We start from the raw sequence: 19,859 nt of genomic DNA on the forward strand, positions 1-19,859 counted from the left end.
CACCGGACACCTCGGCCAAGGTGAAAGGTGCATGGTTCTGAGCAGGCCTGACTCATGTTTCCTTATTGCTGGGATGTTCACAGAGCCAACGTCCTGGAAGGCGGGGACCCAACCTTCCCGCAGCTCACAGCGTCCCCCCACAGCATGGACAGCATGCTGCCCTCTGGAGAAGGTAACTATGGACCTCAGCAGCATCGGGGCTTACCCGTGAGCTGCTTCTTGTGGCCAGTGTCCCCTCTCCCCAAGTAGTTGGTGTCCCCAGCCCCCATACAAGAAAGGAGACCTCCGGGGATGAGCACTAAGGATGTTGTCCTCTCACATTCTTTACTGGGCCTGGAATACAGAGAGCTCATTTTTGCTTTTCCAAGGCTGCCTGGACCCTGGAAGCCCTTGGAACCGCAGACTCCCTGCTCCCCTCGGGCTCTCCTCCCTATTGCCCAGTGACTGCAGTGTGCTGCCTTTTGGTGACTGTCACTGGCTCCTGTGGTGGGAGGAGGGGGTCTCTCAGCACCGGGGTTTGTGCCATTCCGAGTGGGGCTCCCTCCCAGGCTTGGCCCCAGGCCCTGCTCTCTGCACTTGACTCATCCTTCGATGGGACCACCTCTGCTCGCATGGCTTCCTTCAGTCCCCACGTCTCCACCAGTGACTCTCCTATATCTGGGCTCTCTGTCTCCAGAGTTCTAGGTCTGTTTCTCCAACTGCCTCCTAGACAGAGCTCCTGGAGTCTCAAAAGCACCTGAAATTCAGCATCTCCAAACCAGTTGTCTGCACTCCGTCCTGTGGTTGCTTAAGCCAGAAACTTTGACTCCTCCTCCTCGCTCCTTCTATCTGAACACAAAATCCTGCCCCTTCTACCTCGTAGACTTCTTTGTCTCCCTCCCACTTGTCGCCTAGATCATTGCAGAGAATTTTCTAATCCTAGTCTCACTCCCCCACCGAATCCCCTTCCTCCAGTATCGTTCATTCTCCATGCAGTGGACTTCCCAGTAAGCCAGTCTAAGTGCCTTTTCTGTGGGAAGTGCTTTGGCACCTCTTATGCTCAGGATCCCGTCCAAACCCATTAGTGTGGCATCCAAGACCTTTCGTGATCAGATTGGTAGCTCCTCCTGCTTCATCTGTCACCACCATCATTCATGAGGAATTTCTTGGAGTAGTGTCCCAGGTTTCGTCCTCGCTCCGGGCTCTTGCATATATTGGTGGCTGTGGATAGAATGCCTTCCCCTCCTCACCTCTCTGCCAAGCTAATTTCTCCTCTCTCAGGACTCAGCTCAGAGTTAAACTTTCCCAGGAAGCAGCACCTGGCCCTGGAGGAGCTGGGTGCCTTGGGCTTACCTGTCCCAACTTACCATGCTCGTTCCAGCCATTGTTCATCTTCTTGGTCTTCCTGCTAGACTGAGCTCTTTGAGGGCAGAGCTGCTGGCTTATCTCTGCGACCCTGGCTTGCATACAGTGCTGATCAGTCCACAGATGTTGAGTGTGGGAGGGGGGATTAGATGCTTTGCTCTGGCCTCTGATCCTGGATACAGACTTGAGCCCTCTGCTGGAATGCCTTTTCCTGACAAGCTGTGGCTCTCTTATCACCTAGGGCAAGAAGCCTGAGGTTGAACTTCAGGTAGATCACAAGATGAGCAGGTTTTAACTCCTACTAGTATTTCTTCCTCGGTTCCCCTTTCCCACTCTCAGATTCCTTTGTTGTAGGTGGCCCAAAGAGGACCCACCCCACTGTTCCAGGGATTCCAGGGGGAACCAGAGCTGGGGCAGGCAAAATAGGTCGAATGATTGCTGAAGAAATCATGGAGATCCACAGGCAAGTAACACCTTCTGGTTGCTCTCGTAAACCAATGGTTCTCAACCCAGGGCATTTTACCCCCCAAAGGATGTTTTGTAATATCTGGAGACATTTTTGGTTGTTAGGTCATCCACTGGATAGAGACCAGGGATGCCGCTTGCTAAACATCATGTAGTACAGAGGGCAGCCTCCTTCCCATCTCTCTGGCCCCCAACAAAGAACTTTCTAGTCCAAAATGTCAGTCGTGTGGAGGTTGAGAAATCTTGCCTTAAAGAAAGCATGAAACCCAAACAGGCCAGAGTCAAAGGGAAAAATCTTTGGGAGGCTCAGTTTTCTAATGACTTTGTATTGACTCAAGGGATTAACGAGGATGGTTGGACACTAGCGACACAGGACTACCGGAGTAGCGACGATCAGAGATCTGGGCCTTAACAAAACATTAGCTCCTTCTAGTCAAAATCTGCCTAGCTTTAACAGTAGAGATGGAGGGCTGCTTTTCCATATGAAAAAGAGGGAAAGTTGTTTACTTGGGTTTGAGCTCTGGGCCTCTACTTGGCTGTGCTGGAGATTCACTTAACTTCCTGGTCTCTGTAAAGCCAAGCCACAAAAGGCAGGTAATAACTATCTCCCAAGGATTGCTTTAGGAGTTTGAGAGGTCTCAGGAACATTGCTAGAACAGAAACTGACATATGGTGAGTGCTCAAAAATTTTTAATTAAATCTGAGTCCTTAAAAGTGGCGATTAAGAGGGAAGCAGTTAAATACATTCATCTGAATTTGGAGAATGGAGAGGGTAGTAACCAGGTCCTTAGGAATGCACACTTAATGGAACAAAATAAGAAAAGGGAAAAATTATTCCCTGCCGCCACTGGATTGATTCTCCAGGAGAACTGAAAGCTGGTCTTGTTTTCTAGTTGGCCAGAGGTGTTCTTATCCCAGTGGGCCGGACAGTTCGGTTCCAACCCTGTGGGAATGGTGGATGTGACCCCATCTTCAGGAAGATGTCAGGGCACTGTGCAGTGATAATCAGATTCTTACTGGCCACTATATACATACTCTGCCTTGCTTGAAACCATCCAAGAACAGTGTAAAACAGTCCTTGACCTCAAGGGTCTTAGGTCTTTGAGAAATCTATTTTCTTTATGATAATAGAAAAAAGGGAGAGTGCGTGAGCTGAAGCAAGGAGGGGAGATTGCTAAGAATCCTCATAAATAATACTGTGGAGTTTAGATAGGGGAAAAGAAATTATAAGAGGCTTAGATAGGAAAAAAAATTTTAAGACCCCATTCATTGCAGGATGCTGAGCAGCTGTCCAAAATGTGCTAATAAGTATTATGGAAGTTGGATTGGAATAGCAAATGAAGGGGAACATGCTTAATAACCCAGGAAGAAGGGCCCATCCCTCAGTGATGATACTGTCCCAAAGAAAAATCCATAATTTAAGGACTAGAAGATGAAGTAACAATGAAAAGGCAATCCCAAGATGGGGAACCCAGGAAAATAGTGGTTTCAAAGACCTAAGTAAAGAAGATGGGAGAGATTCAGCAATTGTTGAGTAAGCGATTAGTACCCATTTGTGTGTGCTGTGTGTGCATGGCTTCTAGTTGTATTCTGCCTTTGAAGAGCTTATGATCCAGGAGAGAGAAAGCTTATTCATTCCCCAGTCTACAGAACCAGGCAGCACAGGCCAACAGCCAGAGGACTGCTGAACAGTTGAGAGCAGGATGCCTGGGACCCAGAAGCGGCATTCATCCCTGTAGAAGCTAAGGGCCTGGTGGTCACACAGCTGCCACCATACTCCAACTTCACCACCAGGCCGTGCCTTCCTTCCCTCAGTTCCTTCAGCCTGATGAGCATGTGTGTGGGTGTACAGTTCTAAGATTTTGTCTCTGTTAATCTCCTATACTGAGAAACCTACAGCTGAGAGGGTCTGGACCCATCTTTTTTTAATCACCTGTTGCTTTTGAAGGTGGTTGAGACAGCTGCCCTATTACTACTACTGCTACTACTACTAGAAAGCAGGGCTACTTTCTAGGTGTAGCTGAGCCACCCTAGCACCTTCCATTTCCTAAGAGTATTCACTAGCTAGAAAGTGTCTGTAGGGAAGAGGATAAATCGCTTGCTGTGGTTTCTAGTTCATGGTATCAAAGATAGAGGTTGAACTTCTAAAGTCCCCTCTGACTGTGAGATCTGTAATCTATGAGAAATGAAACTGACCACTTAGTTGAAACTCAGCAACCTGAAATCCAAAGCCTAAACCAAGGACTTTGTCAGTGAGATGCTGGACTCCAGGGATTGCATTCTAGATCAGGTGCCTGTGGGATAAATAGGGCTTCTCACCTGTTATTGTAAACATGATTTTATTGGAACACAGTTACACCCATTCATTTCCATATTGTCTGTGGCTGCTTTCAAGCTACAGTGGCAGAGTTGAGTAGTTCGGATCAAGATCATGTGTCCTACAGAGCCTAGGTCGTTACTATTTGGCTCTTTACAGCAAAAGTTTGCCAATCTCTATTCTAGTTGCTCATTCTTCTTCTTAGCCCCTACCCCTCACACCCTACAGAAGAAAAGGAAAGACAATATAACTAATTCTTCTCTTCTCTGACAGAATAAGAGGGTCATCACCTTCCAGTTGTGGCTCCAGCCCATTAAATATCACAAGTACACCTCCCCCTGATGCCTCTTCTCCAGGAGGCAAGAAGGTAAGGTTGATGACTCTTAGACTAAGGTCCTTCTTAACCTGGAGAGCCTCTTGTCCAATTTCTGAGATGCTGGTAGTGGGAGTACGTCATTACCATTGTGGTTGCTGAAACAAGCTGGATCCTCTTTTAGGCAATGCATCTGTGTGAGTTTGGGTATAAAGCATGCAGGTGGAGCTAGAGAAGCTTGCTGATATCCTTAGTGGACTTATTCCATGTGAATAGGGGAAGGCAGAAAGAATGTTCTAAGGAATGGGGAGACCATTGCATTGAGGGAACAATTGAAGAGCTCCCATGAAGGAAGGATTAGTGAGTAACTCACAGAAAAAACTATGTAGTTCTCCGCCAGGAATTTTCAAGGGAGAAAACATCATTAATCTCTAGGGCAGGCACGAGAACCAGAAATACTAGCAGGAGCACTTACGGTGCTTTGGAAGGCAAGCCACGCCTTCGCAGCTGCAGAATACATGGGGGGTCTGCTGGCTGGGTTCCCTGTGATAGGACAGCACTGGGTACAAGTAATGTATCAGTTACCAGCTCTCATGAAGAGTTGACTAGAAGGTTATACCATCAATAAGCTTAGAAACCACTCATCTGTTTCTGCATTTGCCAGAGAATTTATAAGTGTAGGGCCATGTTAATTATAAATCATCAATCTGCAGTGCCTGATGTTAATACAGGTTAGGATGATCCAGAATCTTTGGACATAGTCTTCCTTCCCCTGCCTCCCAAAACATACAGAGAGAAAGAATCTTGTAATGTACATAGGACTCCTAGAACACAAATTATATCAAAAGCAGGCTATGGCTTTTCAGAACTGCATTCCTGTGAGGCTTAGGTTACCAGGAGCTGTGGTGCTGCAGGTAGGATGGGGCAAGGGTGGTTGGTGAGTAGAGTGGGTAGGGTCAGGACTCTTGCTTCTACCAAGGTGGCTCTATTTTATATATGAATCTTCTGTAAAAATTTATATTTGAGAATAAGCTTTGATTCCAGCCCCCACCAAAGTTTCAAGGTCAATAAATTAATGGGTAAGATTGATCAGTGCAAGATAGACCTGGGCTTGAAGCCTGGCCTTCCCATGTGCTAGCTGGGTGACCCTGTATAATTATTTAGCCCTAGTTTTGTTTTATAACAGGGCCCCTGTAGGTTAGGATGCTCAGCGTCTTTGAATATTAAGTCCTGGTATGAGGCAATATATGAGAAAGTGCTTGGCTTTCAGTAAGGACTCAAAAGATCGCACCAACAGATAAAGCCTAGGTTTGGTATATCCCCAATCCCTGTTCACAGGTTTTTCTCTTGGGCTTGTTCTCCTGTTACATCCCTAGGTCCTTCCTCCATATTGGATCCACTATCTCCTTGGGGTGGTCTCCCTTTCTCTGCCTCTCAGTTCAACTTTTAGGCACTTGACTTCCTGGTATTACCAAGAATCCCACTACTGTTTTGAAAGCTTATCACTCCAGTATAGTGCTTAAATATTACTGAGGGAACTTCTGTGTACATTTTCTCATCTTAGCCTCACAACTTCATAGGTGAGAAAATATAAGCTCCCAAATATTAAATGCTGGGCTAATCATTTAACAAGTGTAGCCCCAAACTTAGTCAGATGTCTTGACTTTTGATTCTTTCTACACCAACAACTTTAGAGATCTAATACTATACTCTACATCACAAAGCCCCAAGTATTTTTGAGGCACTTATGGGAAAATTTTTTTCTTTGGGCTTATAAAAATGGGTCTGAGAAAAGAAATACATTCTGACCTCAGCAACAGGACTTATAAGAGCAGCCTAAACAAGATGGGAGTGAGAAATGACAGCAGCATTGTACCAATGCCATGAGAGTAAAGTTGGCCCCATGCTTCTAGCCCTTTCCAATCACTTTTAAATGGGGCAGGCCCCAAAATGAGCCATTTAGCTTGCCTATTATTTCATTCAGGGTCAAGCAAAAAAGTGAGGCTCTAGATGAACCACCTAGGTTCCAGGAGTCTGGACATCCGGGGGCACTACGGCAAGTTCAGTTAAAGCAGCAGTTCCCTGGTATTGAGGGAGGCAAGATCCTTCCAGGGATCTGCAAGGTCAAAATTACTTAGATAATCTAAAACTTTTTTTTCCTCACTGTGTTGATTCATGAACTGATAGTGCAGAAAGCAGCGCTGGATAAAACCGGTGGTGCTTTTCCAAAGATCATGGCAGTGGCACGAACCTGTGCTAGGAGTCAGCGTATTCTTCACCACCATATACTCACAATAAGAAAAAAATTTCGAGCCAGTTTCATTTAAGGGTATCCTTAATAAGCAGTAGAAATGGTTTATAAAATCCTTGCATAAATCTTTTAACGCTGCTACAAAATGGGAAGTATTTGTTAGAGCACTTGTGCTGCTTCCTGGAGTACAACGGTCATCTCAAGGAAAAGCACTTGCGTGGCTAAGTTAGGAGCTAAATGAACTGCTTTTGTCAAAGGACATCATTTTTACTATTGCAGGCTGTGGTTGTTCAGATTGGGTATTTAGCATACATTTTCTTGAAAATGAATGAACTGGTGAGTTTAAGGAAGACAACTGACAGTATTTGCTGCCCGAGAGAAAAGTTTAGCTTTCAAGCAAAAATGAGAATTTTTGGAAAACTTGTATCTGCTGCTTTGAACTCAGCAGCTTCCCAGAACTTATTACCTCATAATCAGGAAAACCTTTTAACAATGGAGATGTTTTGAGGTATAATGAAATGTGTCAACATTTAGTTTTGCCTAACTTAGCAAATGTTTTCCAAATGACCAATACAAAAAAGACTTCAAAATCATACAAAGGTATACCAATGGATTTGTATATAATAGAGTACAAGAATTTCATTAATACGGTTTCAGATTCCACATTGCACCTAATCTTTAAGAAACTTTCACTTGTTGACTTTTGATGTAATATCAAAGAATACCAAAGTTGTTTGAAAAGGCTATTAAAAAGGACCTCCCGGGCGCCTGGGTGCCTCAGTGGGTTAAAGCCTCTGCCTTCGGCTCAGGTCATGGTCCCCGGGTCCTGGGATCGGGCCCCGCATTAGGCTGTCTGCTCGGCAGCGAATCTGCTTCCCTTCCTCTCTCTCTGCCTGCCCTTCTGCCTACTTGTAAACTCTGTCAAATAAATAAATAAAGTCTTAAGAAAAAAGACCTCCCTTTCCCAGCTACATACCTTTCTTTCTATACTTCCTTCCTTCCTATACTTCAACAAACATCTAAACGTACTGAAGAAAATGAGAATTCTGTTAAATCCTACTAAGGCAGACATTTGTTTTAAAAAAAAAAGGTTTTTTTGCTGTTTTAGAGAAGTATGTTTCATTAAAATGCTATTCATGTTAACATTGAATAGATCTACTAGATTTTAAAAATTAGTTTTAACTTCAACTATAGTAAATATTGATATATATAAGGAAAGCTTCTTTGGAATTCTCAATTCTTAAGGGTTTCTCTACCAAAAAGCTAGACTGTGGAAATAAATTTGTACTGCCACCTACTGGCAAGACCTGAAATCACGACCTCTTCTGAACTCAAATCCGCTCACCAAGGTCATCCTTGACCTTAATCATATGAATAAGGTGATCAAGGTGATGGACTGCTCTAGGGATTTCATTCAGCCTTTTAAAGTACCTGTTTGTTGGGAGGCTCAGTTGGTTTAGCAACTACGCAGGTCATAATTCTGGAGTCCAGGCATGGGGCTTCTCTGCTCAGCAGGGAGTCTCCTCCCTCTGCCCTTCCCCCTCTCATGTTCTGTCTCTCTTTCTCTTTCAAATAAATAAAATCTCTAAAAAATATAAATTGCCTGTGTGGGCTGAATTATACAGCGAAAATACCTTGGGAAGAGATTTTTCTTACCGTGACCATTCCAAACAGTTTCTTGTTTGAAATCATCCAATAGGAAACTGAACACTTCCCCTGCCCTTCTCTTTTCAACATGCTTCATTTTCTTGATGATGTTGAGTACAGTACTGATTGAAACTGTTGCTGATACGAAAACTTCACTTTTGCTTGTAGATTTTAAATGGAGGGACCCCAGACATTCCTTCCAGTGGCCTACTACCAGGGCAGGGTCAGGAAAACCCGGGCTATCCATATTCTGATAGTTCCTCTATTCTTGGTAAGTAGTATTACTCTTTTCCAGTACAATGAATTTGCACATCTGGCATAAAGTCAGTTTTAGAATAAACTAGTTCTAGATAAATTTGATAAAAACTAAGTTTAAAGGTTTAAAATCAGTTTAAATCTTTACTTCAAAGTTGAGTTTAATGGTTGAGTTCTGGGGGAGGGGAGGCTCCAGGTTTATCCCTGGAACTCAAAAGGAGACTCCCGCGGCCTAGATCCATACAGCTTTTCCCGCATGTGGCCCATCAGCTCTTCACTGAGAGTCTGATGACAGTTCAGAAATAAAGTCTGGAAGGATGCTCAAGAAGTATTTCAGTGGGTATTAAAAGTGGTAAAGAGTTTGCTTCACCCTTCTCACCCATCTTTTTCTCTATTTGTCTTTCTGGATTCCCCCCCCCCCGCCCATCCCTACCTTCCTGTTTCTTTCCTTTTCTATCTTCCTCTTTGTAACTGATTATGTCAGAATATTAAAATGAGGTCAACTCAAATGCTTTTAATCTTTATTGCATTTTAAGTTCTTTGTAGAAAGTTGGTTCTTCTCTCTGAATCACACTAAAGTTAAGAAAATATATTATTGGCAATGCAGCCTCAAAAGCAGTCTCTATCGCCATTCCCACCTTCCTATTAAGTACAACGTTCTCATTAAAAGTGTGCTTAGGAACTGCTTACTAAAGTTAAACATGCTTTGGTATTACGACTGACCGGTCTTTATCTCCTCCTCCAGGTGAGAACCCTCACATAGGCATAGACATGATAGAAAACGACCAAGGCTCAAGTAGTCCCAGTAATGATGAAGCAGCAATGGCTGTCATAATGAGTCTCTTGGAAGCAGATGCTGGGCTGGGTGGTCCTGTTGACTTTAGTGACTTGCCGTGGCCACTGTAAACACTACATGTTGCTTTGGCAACAGCTACAGTATCAAAGTGCATTACTGGTGGAGTTTTACAGTCTGTGAAGCTTACTGGATAAAAAGAGAACAGCTTTTATGTACTGTCCTCATAAAAGCCATCTCAGAGCCATTGATACAAGTCAATCTTACTAGTGTAACTTCAGACAAAGTGGAACTAAGCCTGCTCCAGTGTTTCCTCATCATTGATTATTGGGCTAGCTGTGGATAGCTTGCATTAATTGTATATTTTGGATTCTGTTTGTGTTGACTTTTTTAATCATCGTGCACAGAAGCATCATTGGTAGCTTTTATATGCAAATGGTCATTTCAGATGTATGGTGTTTTTACACTACAAAGAAGTCCCCCATGTGGATATTTCTTATACTAATTGTATCATAAAGCCGTTTATTCTTCCTTGTAAGAATCCTTTCCTATAAATATGGGTTAAAGTATAATGTATTAGACAGTTAAATATTTTTAATAAATGTTTCCCTTGTTCTATAAATACTGTTAAAATCCTATGTGCTGCAGGGCTGGATCCGTTTTCTACCATGCTGTTTCAGGACAATCCATGCCAATAACATTTACAGTGCCTTTCTGGCCTTCGATAACCGTTCCAGGACTTACATAATTTCCCTGTTAGTAGCTAGCTGCGCTGTTAAAAATCGTTAATCTCCAAATTATTGCAACTTTACGTGAACATAGTGATGTTACTGCTTAAACACATATTTCAAATTCTATGAAATTACAAATTCAAGATTAGGTGTAACATATGGACTTATTTCCTACAGCTCCTCTCCGCTCCCAGTAGTGTGGTTCACACATTAAGTGTGTGACCCAAAGCACCTAAGTACTACCACTTTCTTCTTGAGTTGGGCTACAGAATATTTTTTTAAAAAAGCATTTGCACAAATAGTTTGCCAAGAAGAACAGTACAGTATAATGGACAAAACACTGAACCAGTGTCAGAAATTGGTTCTGAAACTTAAGGTTATCCTGTAACCTAGTAAAGTTGTTTCACCCTTTCTTTTTTCAGTCAAACATTACTGTGGATTGCGGGGGCGGGGCGGGGGGGGGGGGAATCTAAGTGCTTCATCAGACACAAACCAAAGTGGGAGTTCCAGGAGCTACTAGGTGGTTTCTAGTTATATTAATACCAAAAAGACAGGAAATCTGCTAATTATGAGACTAAGAATCTGGTCAAGGTGGGTATGAAGTTGATCAGAAACATTAAAACAATGGAATTTTATTTTGATGAAAAACTCGAGTTTACAATCATTTAGTAAATGAAGAGCAAACACTTCATTTTCCTATCCCATAACTCTTAAGAAAAAAAAATTAGTAAATAAATATCTGAACAGATTAAGGGTAAGGCAGACTGGATAATAAACCATCTCTGACGTTCACACTTCCTGCATGTGACTCACTCTAAAAGGGCAAAAACGGCACTGGCGAGAAATAAGATAATGGGCATTGGATCACCTCCAAATCATTCAGATAAGCCCAATGATAAATACTCCTTTTTCGCCCATCATGGGCAGCAACTATACACATTTTACTGAAGGAATACTTTGATAGAAGCACTTATTTCAGTTATATTGTGCATCACAACTATAAAAATGGCTTGAACAGTTCCATTTAACCACCATTTATAAAGTGCAACTATAGAATATTCTACATTTTATCTGGGGTGTGATGAATATCAATCTAAACTGAAAATACCCCAGCTGCCAATTTTCACCACTTCTGAAAATATCTAGATGTGTGAAAAAGGACTGTCCCCCATACAAAGAACCAATTTCACAAACCTACTGGTAAACAAATACATTTATATAACTGGAACCTCAGGATGCTAGAGTTGTACTCATTTAAAAAACCATTCAGCTACCTTTGGTCTTTAAAAAAGCCTACACTGCAATATCCTAAACACTGTCATGTGCATCTCACGATGAAGAGAGCGGCCCTGCAGTGCAGAATGTGGAGAGTGCAGCGTCACCGTGAAGAGTAGCATGCTATGGTTTCAAGAAACATCAGCCTCACAGCATTGGATTCTGCGCATCAGGATCGAGGTCATTGTTGCCAGAAGGGGGATGAATAGGGAGAATATCCAGCTCATCCACTTGCGGAGTCGGGTGCATGACTACTAGCTGGTCCTGCGGAATGTCTGCGGCAGCGGCTGCGAGATTGGTGATCGATTTACTCTTTACGCACTGAAAGTCTACATGCCGACTCTTTCCTTCTTCCTTCTCCCAAGACATTCGAATAAAGGGTCTTTGGACATAGTTGTAAATCACTTCTGGGCGGCCCCCAGGCCTTTTCTTTACTTTTTCTTTGTAGGTAGGATAACCTGGAGGAGAGAAGTTTTGAAACCTGAGGATACATACATACCCAAGCATGTACACACAGTCCCACACACTTCTCACCCAAGTTAGCCTGAAGAGGGCTTTTTGGCTGTAGTTCCCAAACAAACAAATTAAAACAAAGAAAGGAAACCAATATTCCATCTCCTCAGTCATCAGTTCAACAGCCAAACACAGAAATCCTACTGCTGCAATTCACACAAGCTTCCATCATCCTCTCAGCCACTCAATACATCAACCACCAGAAAAAGATTTTTGAAGTAAAAACATGGAGGGGATAGGTCCCGAAGACAATGGTATCTGTGCATCTTGGGCTCTCTCTGTATATCCTTAATATCACTGAGCCCTTCCTTTCACAGGATTATCTGGCCTCAAGGCCTGCAATTTATTGCCACATTAGCCTTCTAATTTCCTTAAGCCTAAATCTCATCTTTGTATTGCCATGGGTTTTTTCTTTTTTGTTTTCTTTTTTTTTTTTTTCCCTTTAAGAAGATAGCAAGCGATGTATAGTTCTTCATCTTCACTGGTTCTAGGTATACTTCTGCACCTAGGTCAGCAAACCCATTATTTTAACACTACTCCCCAAAAACCAAGCAGTTCATCCAGCTTGGCATCCAGCTCATCCAAAGGTGCTTCCCCTGGTTAATTATACCTTCCTCCTCTTGGATAATTACTGAAAACTGACAATTACTGAAGACAATTCTAGTTTGGGAAAAGTTTCAGTCAGTTACCAGTACGGCAATTTTTCCAAAAACACATACTCCTTAGAAAATATTGTTAAGTCCCTTTCCTCCCTCCTACTAGCAAGAATTGCTAATTTAGGCCAGGGATTGGCAAACATTTTCTGTAAAGGACCAGATAATAAATATTTCAGGGTCATTTTCAGCTTCTCTTGCAACTACTCAACTATGCCATTGTAAAGTGAAATCAGCCACAGAAATATGTAAATGAGTGAGCATGTCTAGTTCCAGTAAAAGTTTATTTACAAAAAAACAGGCAACGGGCAGGGGAGGAAATCAGGCAATGGGTTAGATTTGGCTCATGGGCTACAGCCTGCCTTAGAATCAAAAAACTAGAAAGACCTGTATATACGTGGCTCAGGTAAGGGAGCTCAGGGGCAAGCAGGACTAAAAAACGTTTTAAAGACCCTCTGTAGAATGTCTTTGTCTCACAATTCCAGTCAATTACCATCTGAAGGACAGCACTGGAGTTCAGAAAGGTCTCAGGTTCTATTACCTTGTCCTTGATTCCTCTTAGGCTATTAGTTTATAAAATTCCCACCTCATCATAATCCAGTTTGCCCTCCACACAGAATCACTACTCCCATACAAATGTAATCAATCATATTACATCCTCCCTTAAAAACTACCAATGGTTTCCTCATGCTTTGAGGGCAAGTCCAAAGTCCTTAGCATAATCCGTAAGGCTTTTTTACAACCTGGTTCCAACCTACTTGTCATCAAGCTTCAGCTCAAATATCTCAACCTGAGAGAGGCCTTTCTCATTCTCCTAATTTGCAGTAGACTCCAGGCGCCTTCTCTCAAGCTCTGAAATCAAACAGCTAAATCCCACTATTTACAAAACAACAGAAGACAACACACACTAGTGAAGCAATGTGTCAACAATGCTCCGACATTTAAAAAAAAAAACAAACTATGTTTTTAAACCTAAAGTCTTCTCCCCTTCCTGCCAAGATCCTATTTCTGGTCATTCTTTCTCCTGTGTCTCATCAGCCCATTACTAAGATCTCCAGCAGCATCACAAACATATACTGATAAATCTCTATGTGCCAGGCCCTGTTTTAAGTGGGTTTTTAAAAATTTTTTTTGAAGACTTTATTGATTTATTTTGTAGAGAGAGAGACAAGCAGGGGGAGTGGGAGAGGGAGAAGCAGGCTCCCCGCTGAGCAGGGGAGCCCAATGCAGGGCTCCATTCCAAGACCTGGGATCATGACCTGAGCCAAAGACAGGCTTAACCCACTGAGCCACTCAGGCGCCCCTGTTTTAAGTGTTTTTCATGTATTCAATCTGTCATCATCATAACCCTATAAAGTACTTACTAATGCTCCCATTTTAGATGAGGAAAGGGAAGCACAGAGAAGTTACGTGCCCTGGTGAAGTTCATAGAGTTACTCAGTCATAGGATATGAATGCAGGTAATGTGGTTCCAGAACCTTTTGTCTTTACACTATGCCACGTTATGCCAAGGGGGATACTTTGTTCTTAGTAAGGGCACTTTAAAATAAAAGAAGTATCTGACACAGCATCTGGAAAAATCCATGTAAATCACAAAGTAAAAGCAATCTAAAAATTAATGCATTTAACAAGACGAAATTGTTTGAAATCTGTATTTATTTTGAAAGTAAGTTTATTCTACCTTAAGAACCTGTAAACTACTAATGTGCTTTTACATGCATTTTCAGAGAGTAGTTTTTAGTTCTGTTGGGCTTTGAGGAACACCAATGATCACTAATGGGCAAAGATCCCTGCCAATCTTATGTATACACGTGTACCCAAACACACTACGTGGGTTTAGGCAGAAAAGGCATCAGGTGATGACTTATAGCAGAAAAGACAAACTCACTTCTCCCTATTGTTAGGGAATCTTATGGAATAAATAATAATTTCTATTGGCTTTCTATCTTTTCAGATAAAGGAAGTTAATTTTTGTTATGTACAGGACTACTGCGTGAGTGAGCATTCATTCAGTCATCTGAGTTTTCATGAAGTATGTACTTCTCAAACTATATTCTAAATGCGATTTGATTTTTAACCTTTTTTAAAAAATTAATAGAAAGATAATGGAAATGTCTTACCTTCTATTCCCAATCTAATCTTCTTAAGACCCCTCTCCTTCAAAACTGATTTGGCCACATCTCTGTTTTCAATGTACTTGAAAAATCTATATAATTTTGTGCTATAAATAACTGGAAACAAAAAAGACAAAAATATTTTATTAAAATCAAAGTACTTGGAGAAGAACTTAAAATCATCATGATCACCAAAGGGGCCTGACAACCCTAAAAGCCCAAATAATGGATGCAGTGATGCGAAAGGATGACTAGCCAACATGACAGGATAATTCAGTACAGTTAATGTATAAGCAAATGTCTACTTAAGTTGAAACGAAAAAAAGCTTTAATAATCAGGTAACCCAATCCATAGGAAGACAAATCTCCTTCTGGAAGATATATCATATACAAACTTATTGCAATAGGCTCTGCCCCACTTTCTTCAAATAAGAGAACCAAAAGAAGATGGCAATATCACATCATTATCAAGCAGGCAAAATAGAGGACTTTGCTGTGATGCCTACAAGGCCTCGTCTGGAAGGGAAAAAACTGCCTTGTCAGAGAGGACAAAATGGATACATCTTATATTTCATGGATTGAGCAACTATTAATAATTCCCCCAAAAGGCAAAGACCCTCCCCACAAACTGTTTTCAATTCAGGCGAACAGCCCCCATTTAATACTGATGTTAAAAATGGCAGATTCGAGCATGTTCTGCCTCGGTTAGTCTGTTTAGAGCAAACTGGCTTTGCAAAGGACATTCCACTGACAACATGTTGAGTCTTCCAAATGTGCTGGGAACTTCAGGGAGTTAGACTGATGGACCTTCCTCGCCTTCTCTCTTTCAGGTGGAGTTATCTCCCTTAAAAGGTGAACTGCAAAGGTTTTTTCAAAAAAAGAAAAACACACTCACAAACCAAACATGCTGGTTTAAGAGCCAATAAAAGGAAAATACGTATACAGATGCTACTCATGGGGTAAATTTGTGATTTACAGCCTTAAGATTACTGGTATTTTAAGATAAAGTTTTGCTGACATCTTGGAATGGATGGTGTCAATGTCACAGGTAGGAAAATCAGGCTGAAGAGGCTGTGTCTCCTCAAATGAATCTTCTTTAGTTTGAAACATCTTGGCATGAAATGAAATATATTTAGACAAATGAAGTAAAAATATTTTCAGTCCTTTTTAAGCTTCAAAGCTTAAGATGAAAAACAAGAAAACAAACCAAAGAACACAACAGGCATGGAAAGTACAACAATTGAAAAGGAAAAGCCAGTTCTACCATAATTCCTCTGTCACTATAATGTTATTTCTGTGTTCCATAGCTGGCTCTACTCTCCTGGAGGCAAACTTTTTGAAAACTACAATTTATTTTGGTTTGTTCATTCCTCTTTTTTAGTGGAAAGTAATGTAGAATATTTCTTTTACATTTTGTTAGCCTTCCATTTTTCCTGTGTTTTGTTCAACTTTTTATTCCACATATTATTACAGAAAACTACTGTCAGCAAAGAAGCTAGGAATGAAGAAATACAACAAAAATGTCTGTTACGACAACTGTCCAGAGAAGAATCACAACACTCATTAAGTATATTGTGCAAAGTAAACATCTTGATGTAAATTCTGAAAAGTGCTACCGTAACTTATGTTAAAATAATCTTCTGAAATCTTTAGAACTCAAAAAGAAAACCCCTCAGCATCTGCTTTGTTTTGATTTTAGACAAGGATAAGTAAAATGAAAAAGTGAGAAATTAAAGCATTCTGTGAACTTGCTGTATTTCTGTATTTTTTATTGAAACCCTGATCTTTACCAAGTCAACACAGACTGGAGTATAGAACAAGATGCTGGGCTATTTTACCTAGTTCCTCAAATCATTCTTTTAACTGTGTCTTCTCAAATCTATAAAACAGCTCAAAAATACTACACTGGGTTCATCAAGAAAAATAATATAAATTTTCTGACAACCAAAAAATCAAAAGGCTCTAATCAGGAAAGGTGTGAAAGTGTAGTAAGGAAAAAGTCACTGTTGCTCAAGAGAAGATATTTTGGTCAGAAATACCTAACTATAGTTCCACAAAGCTTTCTGAAGGGTCACTATATCCTGCAGGAACAGGTAGGATACTAAAAAGGGATCATCTTAGAACTAAAGTCACCCTAGAAATTAATGCACTGAAGCTTCTCATTGTATATACAAATAACAATTCATCTAAAACCCCAGCTGATCTTTTATAATCTATTTACTGCAGGATCTACTTCCCTAAAAGGCTTTTCAAATGCAAAGAAAAAAAAATCCATCAAGATTCAGATACTCAACAAAGAGCAAACCATTTCTGTGCATGACAGGGGTGGGGATACTTTTTCTGTAAGGGGCCAGAGAGTAAATACTTTGTGGAGTTTGCGAGCCATGCGGTCTCTTGCAACTACTCAACTCTGCCATTGTAGCGCAAAAGCAGCCACAGACAATACATAAAAGTTTATCTCTAAAAACAGGCAATAGGCTGGATTTTGACCCACAGGTCATAGTTTGCTGACTCCTGGTGTAGGTAAGAGTTCAAAGTACTTTCTTTACAAAAACTGTCCTTTGATCAGTATTCTAAAAGATAAAGACAGAATCTGTGATGATTCAAGAGAGAGAAAACATGCCACAGTACTTACTTTGTGAATACTCTTCTCCCATCTGTGGTGGATACTCTTCATCCCAATCAACCACATCATCGTCTGTAAGGACTACTATGTGGCATTCTCTTTCCCCACTCTGGGCACTAGCTACCATGAGAGGCAGGATCATTTCTTCCAGATAAAATTCAAACTGTCTACGAGCACCATCATTTGATAACTCATGCATTAGGGCACCTGAAATGAAACCCACAAAAATATCTTGGTTTTATTTTGTTGATGACTGATGAGTAAAAGAGCAGAAGCAAAAAAACACACAAAAAACATTCCACCAATTCTTGTCTTCTATATTCTAGATGTATTATATTCAACTACCTTCTGGAAATCTCCATTGAGATGCTACTTCCCAGGCACCTCAACCTTAATATATTTAAAAGTCAATTCAATCCTATCTGCTTCTCCCTGCAGTGTTTTCCAAATCCGTAATCGCCCCTGCCATCCATTCATTTCTCAGATTCATCTCAGAAGAGTGCCAGGCATATAGCAGGAACTTAAATACTTGTAGAATAAATAAATGAATCATTGATTCCGCTTGCATCTCTTAATTCAACCATTCCTCAAGCCCTATCAAGTCTACCTCTTAAATGCATCCTGAACTGTGTCATTTCCTTTTCTGGAAGATGCTAACCAAAGATAACTACAGAATCTCTTATTCCACATACTTTTCTGCAATGGAACCTTGACATCTCCCTGGAGGTGGAATCTAATTCTCCTCCCCTTTAACCTAGGCTGGTCACACTGACTTGCCTGTAACCAAGGGAGCATGGCAGAGGTGATGGTGCATGATTTGCAGTTTTGTTTTGGTCCTCGTAATGCTCACACTCCAAGTACTTCCCTGCTGAACCCAGACTTGGAGAAGCCCAAAATGCATGAAGAGGTCACATGCAGGTTCTCTGACAGTCCTCGCTGAACCCAGCATTTGAGTCTTTTCACTGCAAGCATCAGACTTGTGAGTGAAGAAGCCTGTAGCCTTCTGCGTCACCTCAGCCCTTCAATTATTCATGAGATGAGACCTCACATATTGTGAAGCAGACACAAACCACCTCTGCTGTACCCTGTCTGAGTTCTTGACCCACAGAATAAAAATTATACTTTATGCTAAGTTTGGAATGGTTACATAGCAATACTTCACCAGAATACACTCTATCCCCAATGCCCCCACCAAGTCCAAGTCATCCTTAACTCTTACCCCAACTACTATAAAACCTAATTATATTCCCCCAACATTTACTTTTGCTCCTGTGTAATTCATCCTCCCTCCAGCAGCCAAATTATGCATCTCCTCTAGTTTAAGTCTTTCATGGCCAAAACTAACCAAAAACAAAAGTCCTAAATCCTTAACTTGGTCCATAAAGACCTGTTACATGAAAAGGAGATTACAGACCAGTGTGTAGAGTCCTTTAAAAAATATTTTCTTTAAACACTACATATAGATATATATTGTATGTAAATCCAGTGAGGAGGAGGAGGGTGTGAGTATATCCTGCACATAAATTTAGTCTGGCCCATATTTCTCTCCTGAACTTTAAACATATATACCCAATGCCCCCCTAACCATTTCCACTTGGACGTCTAGTGAGTATTTCAAATTTAACATGTCCCAAATCAAGCTTCTAAATTTTCACTCCCCATGAAGTTTCCTACATCTCACTTCATGGCAACTCCACATTTCCAGTAAATTAAAGTCTTCTTCTCTCTTCCCCATCTCATAACTCAATCAACAAGCTAATCCTTACAACTCTGCTATCCAGTATGTCCAGAATTTAACAACTCATACTGCTCCCACCCTGATTTAACCCATCACTATCTTCTACTTGAATTATGGCAACAGCTTCCTAAATATCCACTTACTTTTACCTTAATTCCCCCTTGCAATCCATTTCCAACACAATAGTCGAGAGTAATTTTTTTAAACCAGTCATATCAGGACCATAGCACTGTACAAATCTATACTGAATTCTGCTCCCATGAAATGGTACAACCTCGAAGATTATATTACTACTCTGTTCAAAACGGTGCAATGGCTTCCCACATCACTCAGAGTAAAAGCCAAAAGGTAAAGGTCCTCCATGACCTAGGCCCCCTCCTAACCGTATCTCCTACTTTGGACACTCTAACTTACTTCACTCTCTTTGCTGATCTCAAACATGCCAGGCAAGCTGCCTCAACCCTTGCATTCATTGTTACTTTCTGCTTGAAATTAAGCTTTCCTCTCCAGTTAAGGCTTCTCTGGCTGCTCTATGTCCCTTCCTTACTTTCCCCCGCTCCACAGCAGTGATCACTAACATACTATATGTTACTTGTTCACCTGGTTTGTCTGTCTTCCCCCAAAGAGTATAATAAGTGCCATTAGAACAGGAAGCTTTGCCTAGTTTGTTCATGCTGCATCCCCAAAACTTAGAACAGACTGGTAGAGAATTAACAGTCATCAGATATTTATTCAGTTAATAAATTTTGTTTTCTCCCTACTTCTCTGGACTTACTTCTTACAACTCACACTCCATCCCTCCACTCTAGCCATACTTCCATCTT

General features: G+C 41.2%; 2 protein-coding genes across 29 annotated transcripts in view; one reads left to right on the forward strand and one right to left on the reverse strand.

Moving 5' to 3' along the window:
* BMAL1 (basic helix-loop-helix ARNT like 1) overlaps nt 1–10,007 on the forward strand; it is a 98,198-nt gene extending 88,191 nt beyond the window's left edge. For all 25 annotated transcript variants that reach the window (XM_082683153.1, XM_082683146.1, XM_082683152.1 and 22 more), the window contains 5 exons: nt 84–172; nt 1,699–1,807; nt 4,400–4,493; nt 8,506–8,608; nt 9,338–10,007. In XM_082683153.1, coding sequence (XP_082539279.1) covers nt 84–172; nt 1,699–1,807; nt 4,400–4,493; nt 8,506–8,608; nt 9,338–9,498 — 556 coding nt within the window. In that variant the 3' untranslated portion in view covers nt 9,499–10,007. The remainder of the gene's footprint in view (nt 1–83; nt 173–1,698; nt 1,808–4,399; nt 4,494–8,505; nt 8,609–9,337) is intronic.
* A 725-nt stretch (nt 10,008–10,732) lies between these two features.
* BTBD10 (BTB domain containing 10) overlaps nt 10,733–19,859 on the reverse strand; it is a 73,941-nt gene continuing 64,814 nt past the window's right edge. For all 4 annotated transcript variants that reach the window (XM_082683202.1, XM_082683199.1, XM_082683201.1 and 1 more), the window contains 3 exons: nt 17,307–17,504; nt 14,678–14,788; nt 10,733–11,849 (listed from right to left, as the gene is read on the reverse strand). In XM_082683202.1, coding sequence (XP_082539328.1) covers nt 11,539–11,849; nt 14,678–14,788; nt 17,307–17,504 — 620 coding nt within the window. In that variant the 3' untranslated portion in view covers nt 10,733–11,538. The remainder of the gene's footprint in view (nt 11,850–14,677; nt 14,789–17,306; nt 17,505–19,859) is intronic.

This window comes from Mustela nivalis, assembly GCF_964662115.1.
Source record: "Mustela nivalis genome assembly, chromosome: 9".
Classification (NCBI taxonomy): domain Eukaryota; kingdom Metazoa; phylum Chordata; class Mammalia; order Carnivora; family Mustelidae; genus Mustela; species Mustela nivalis.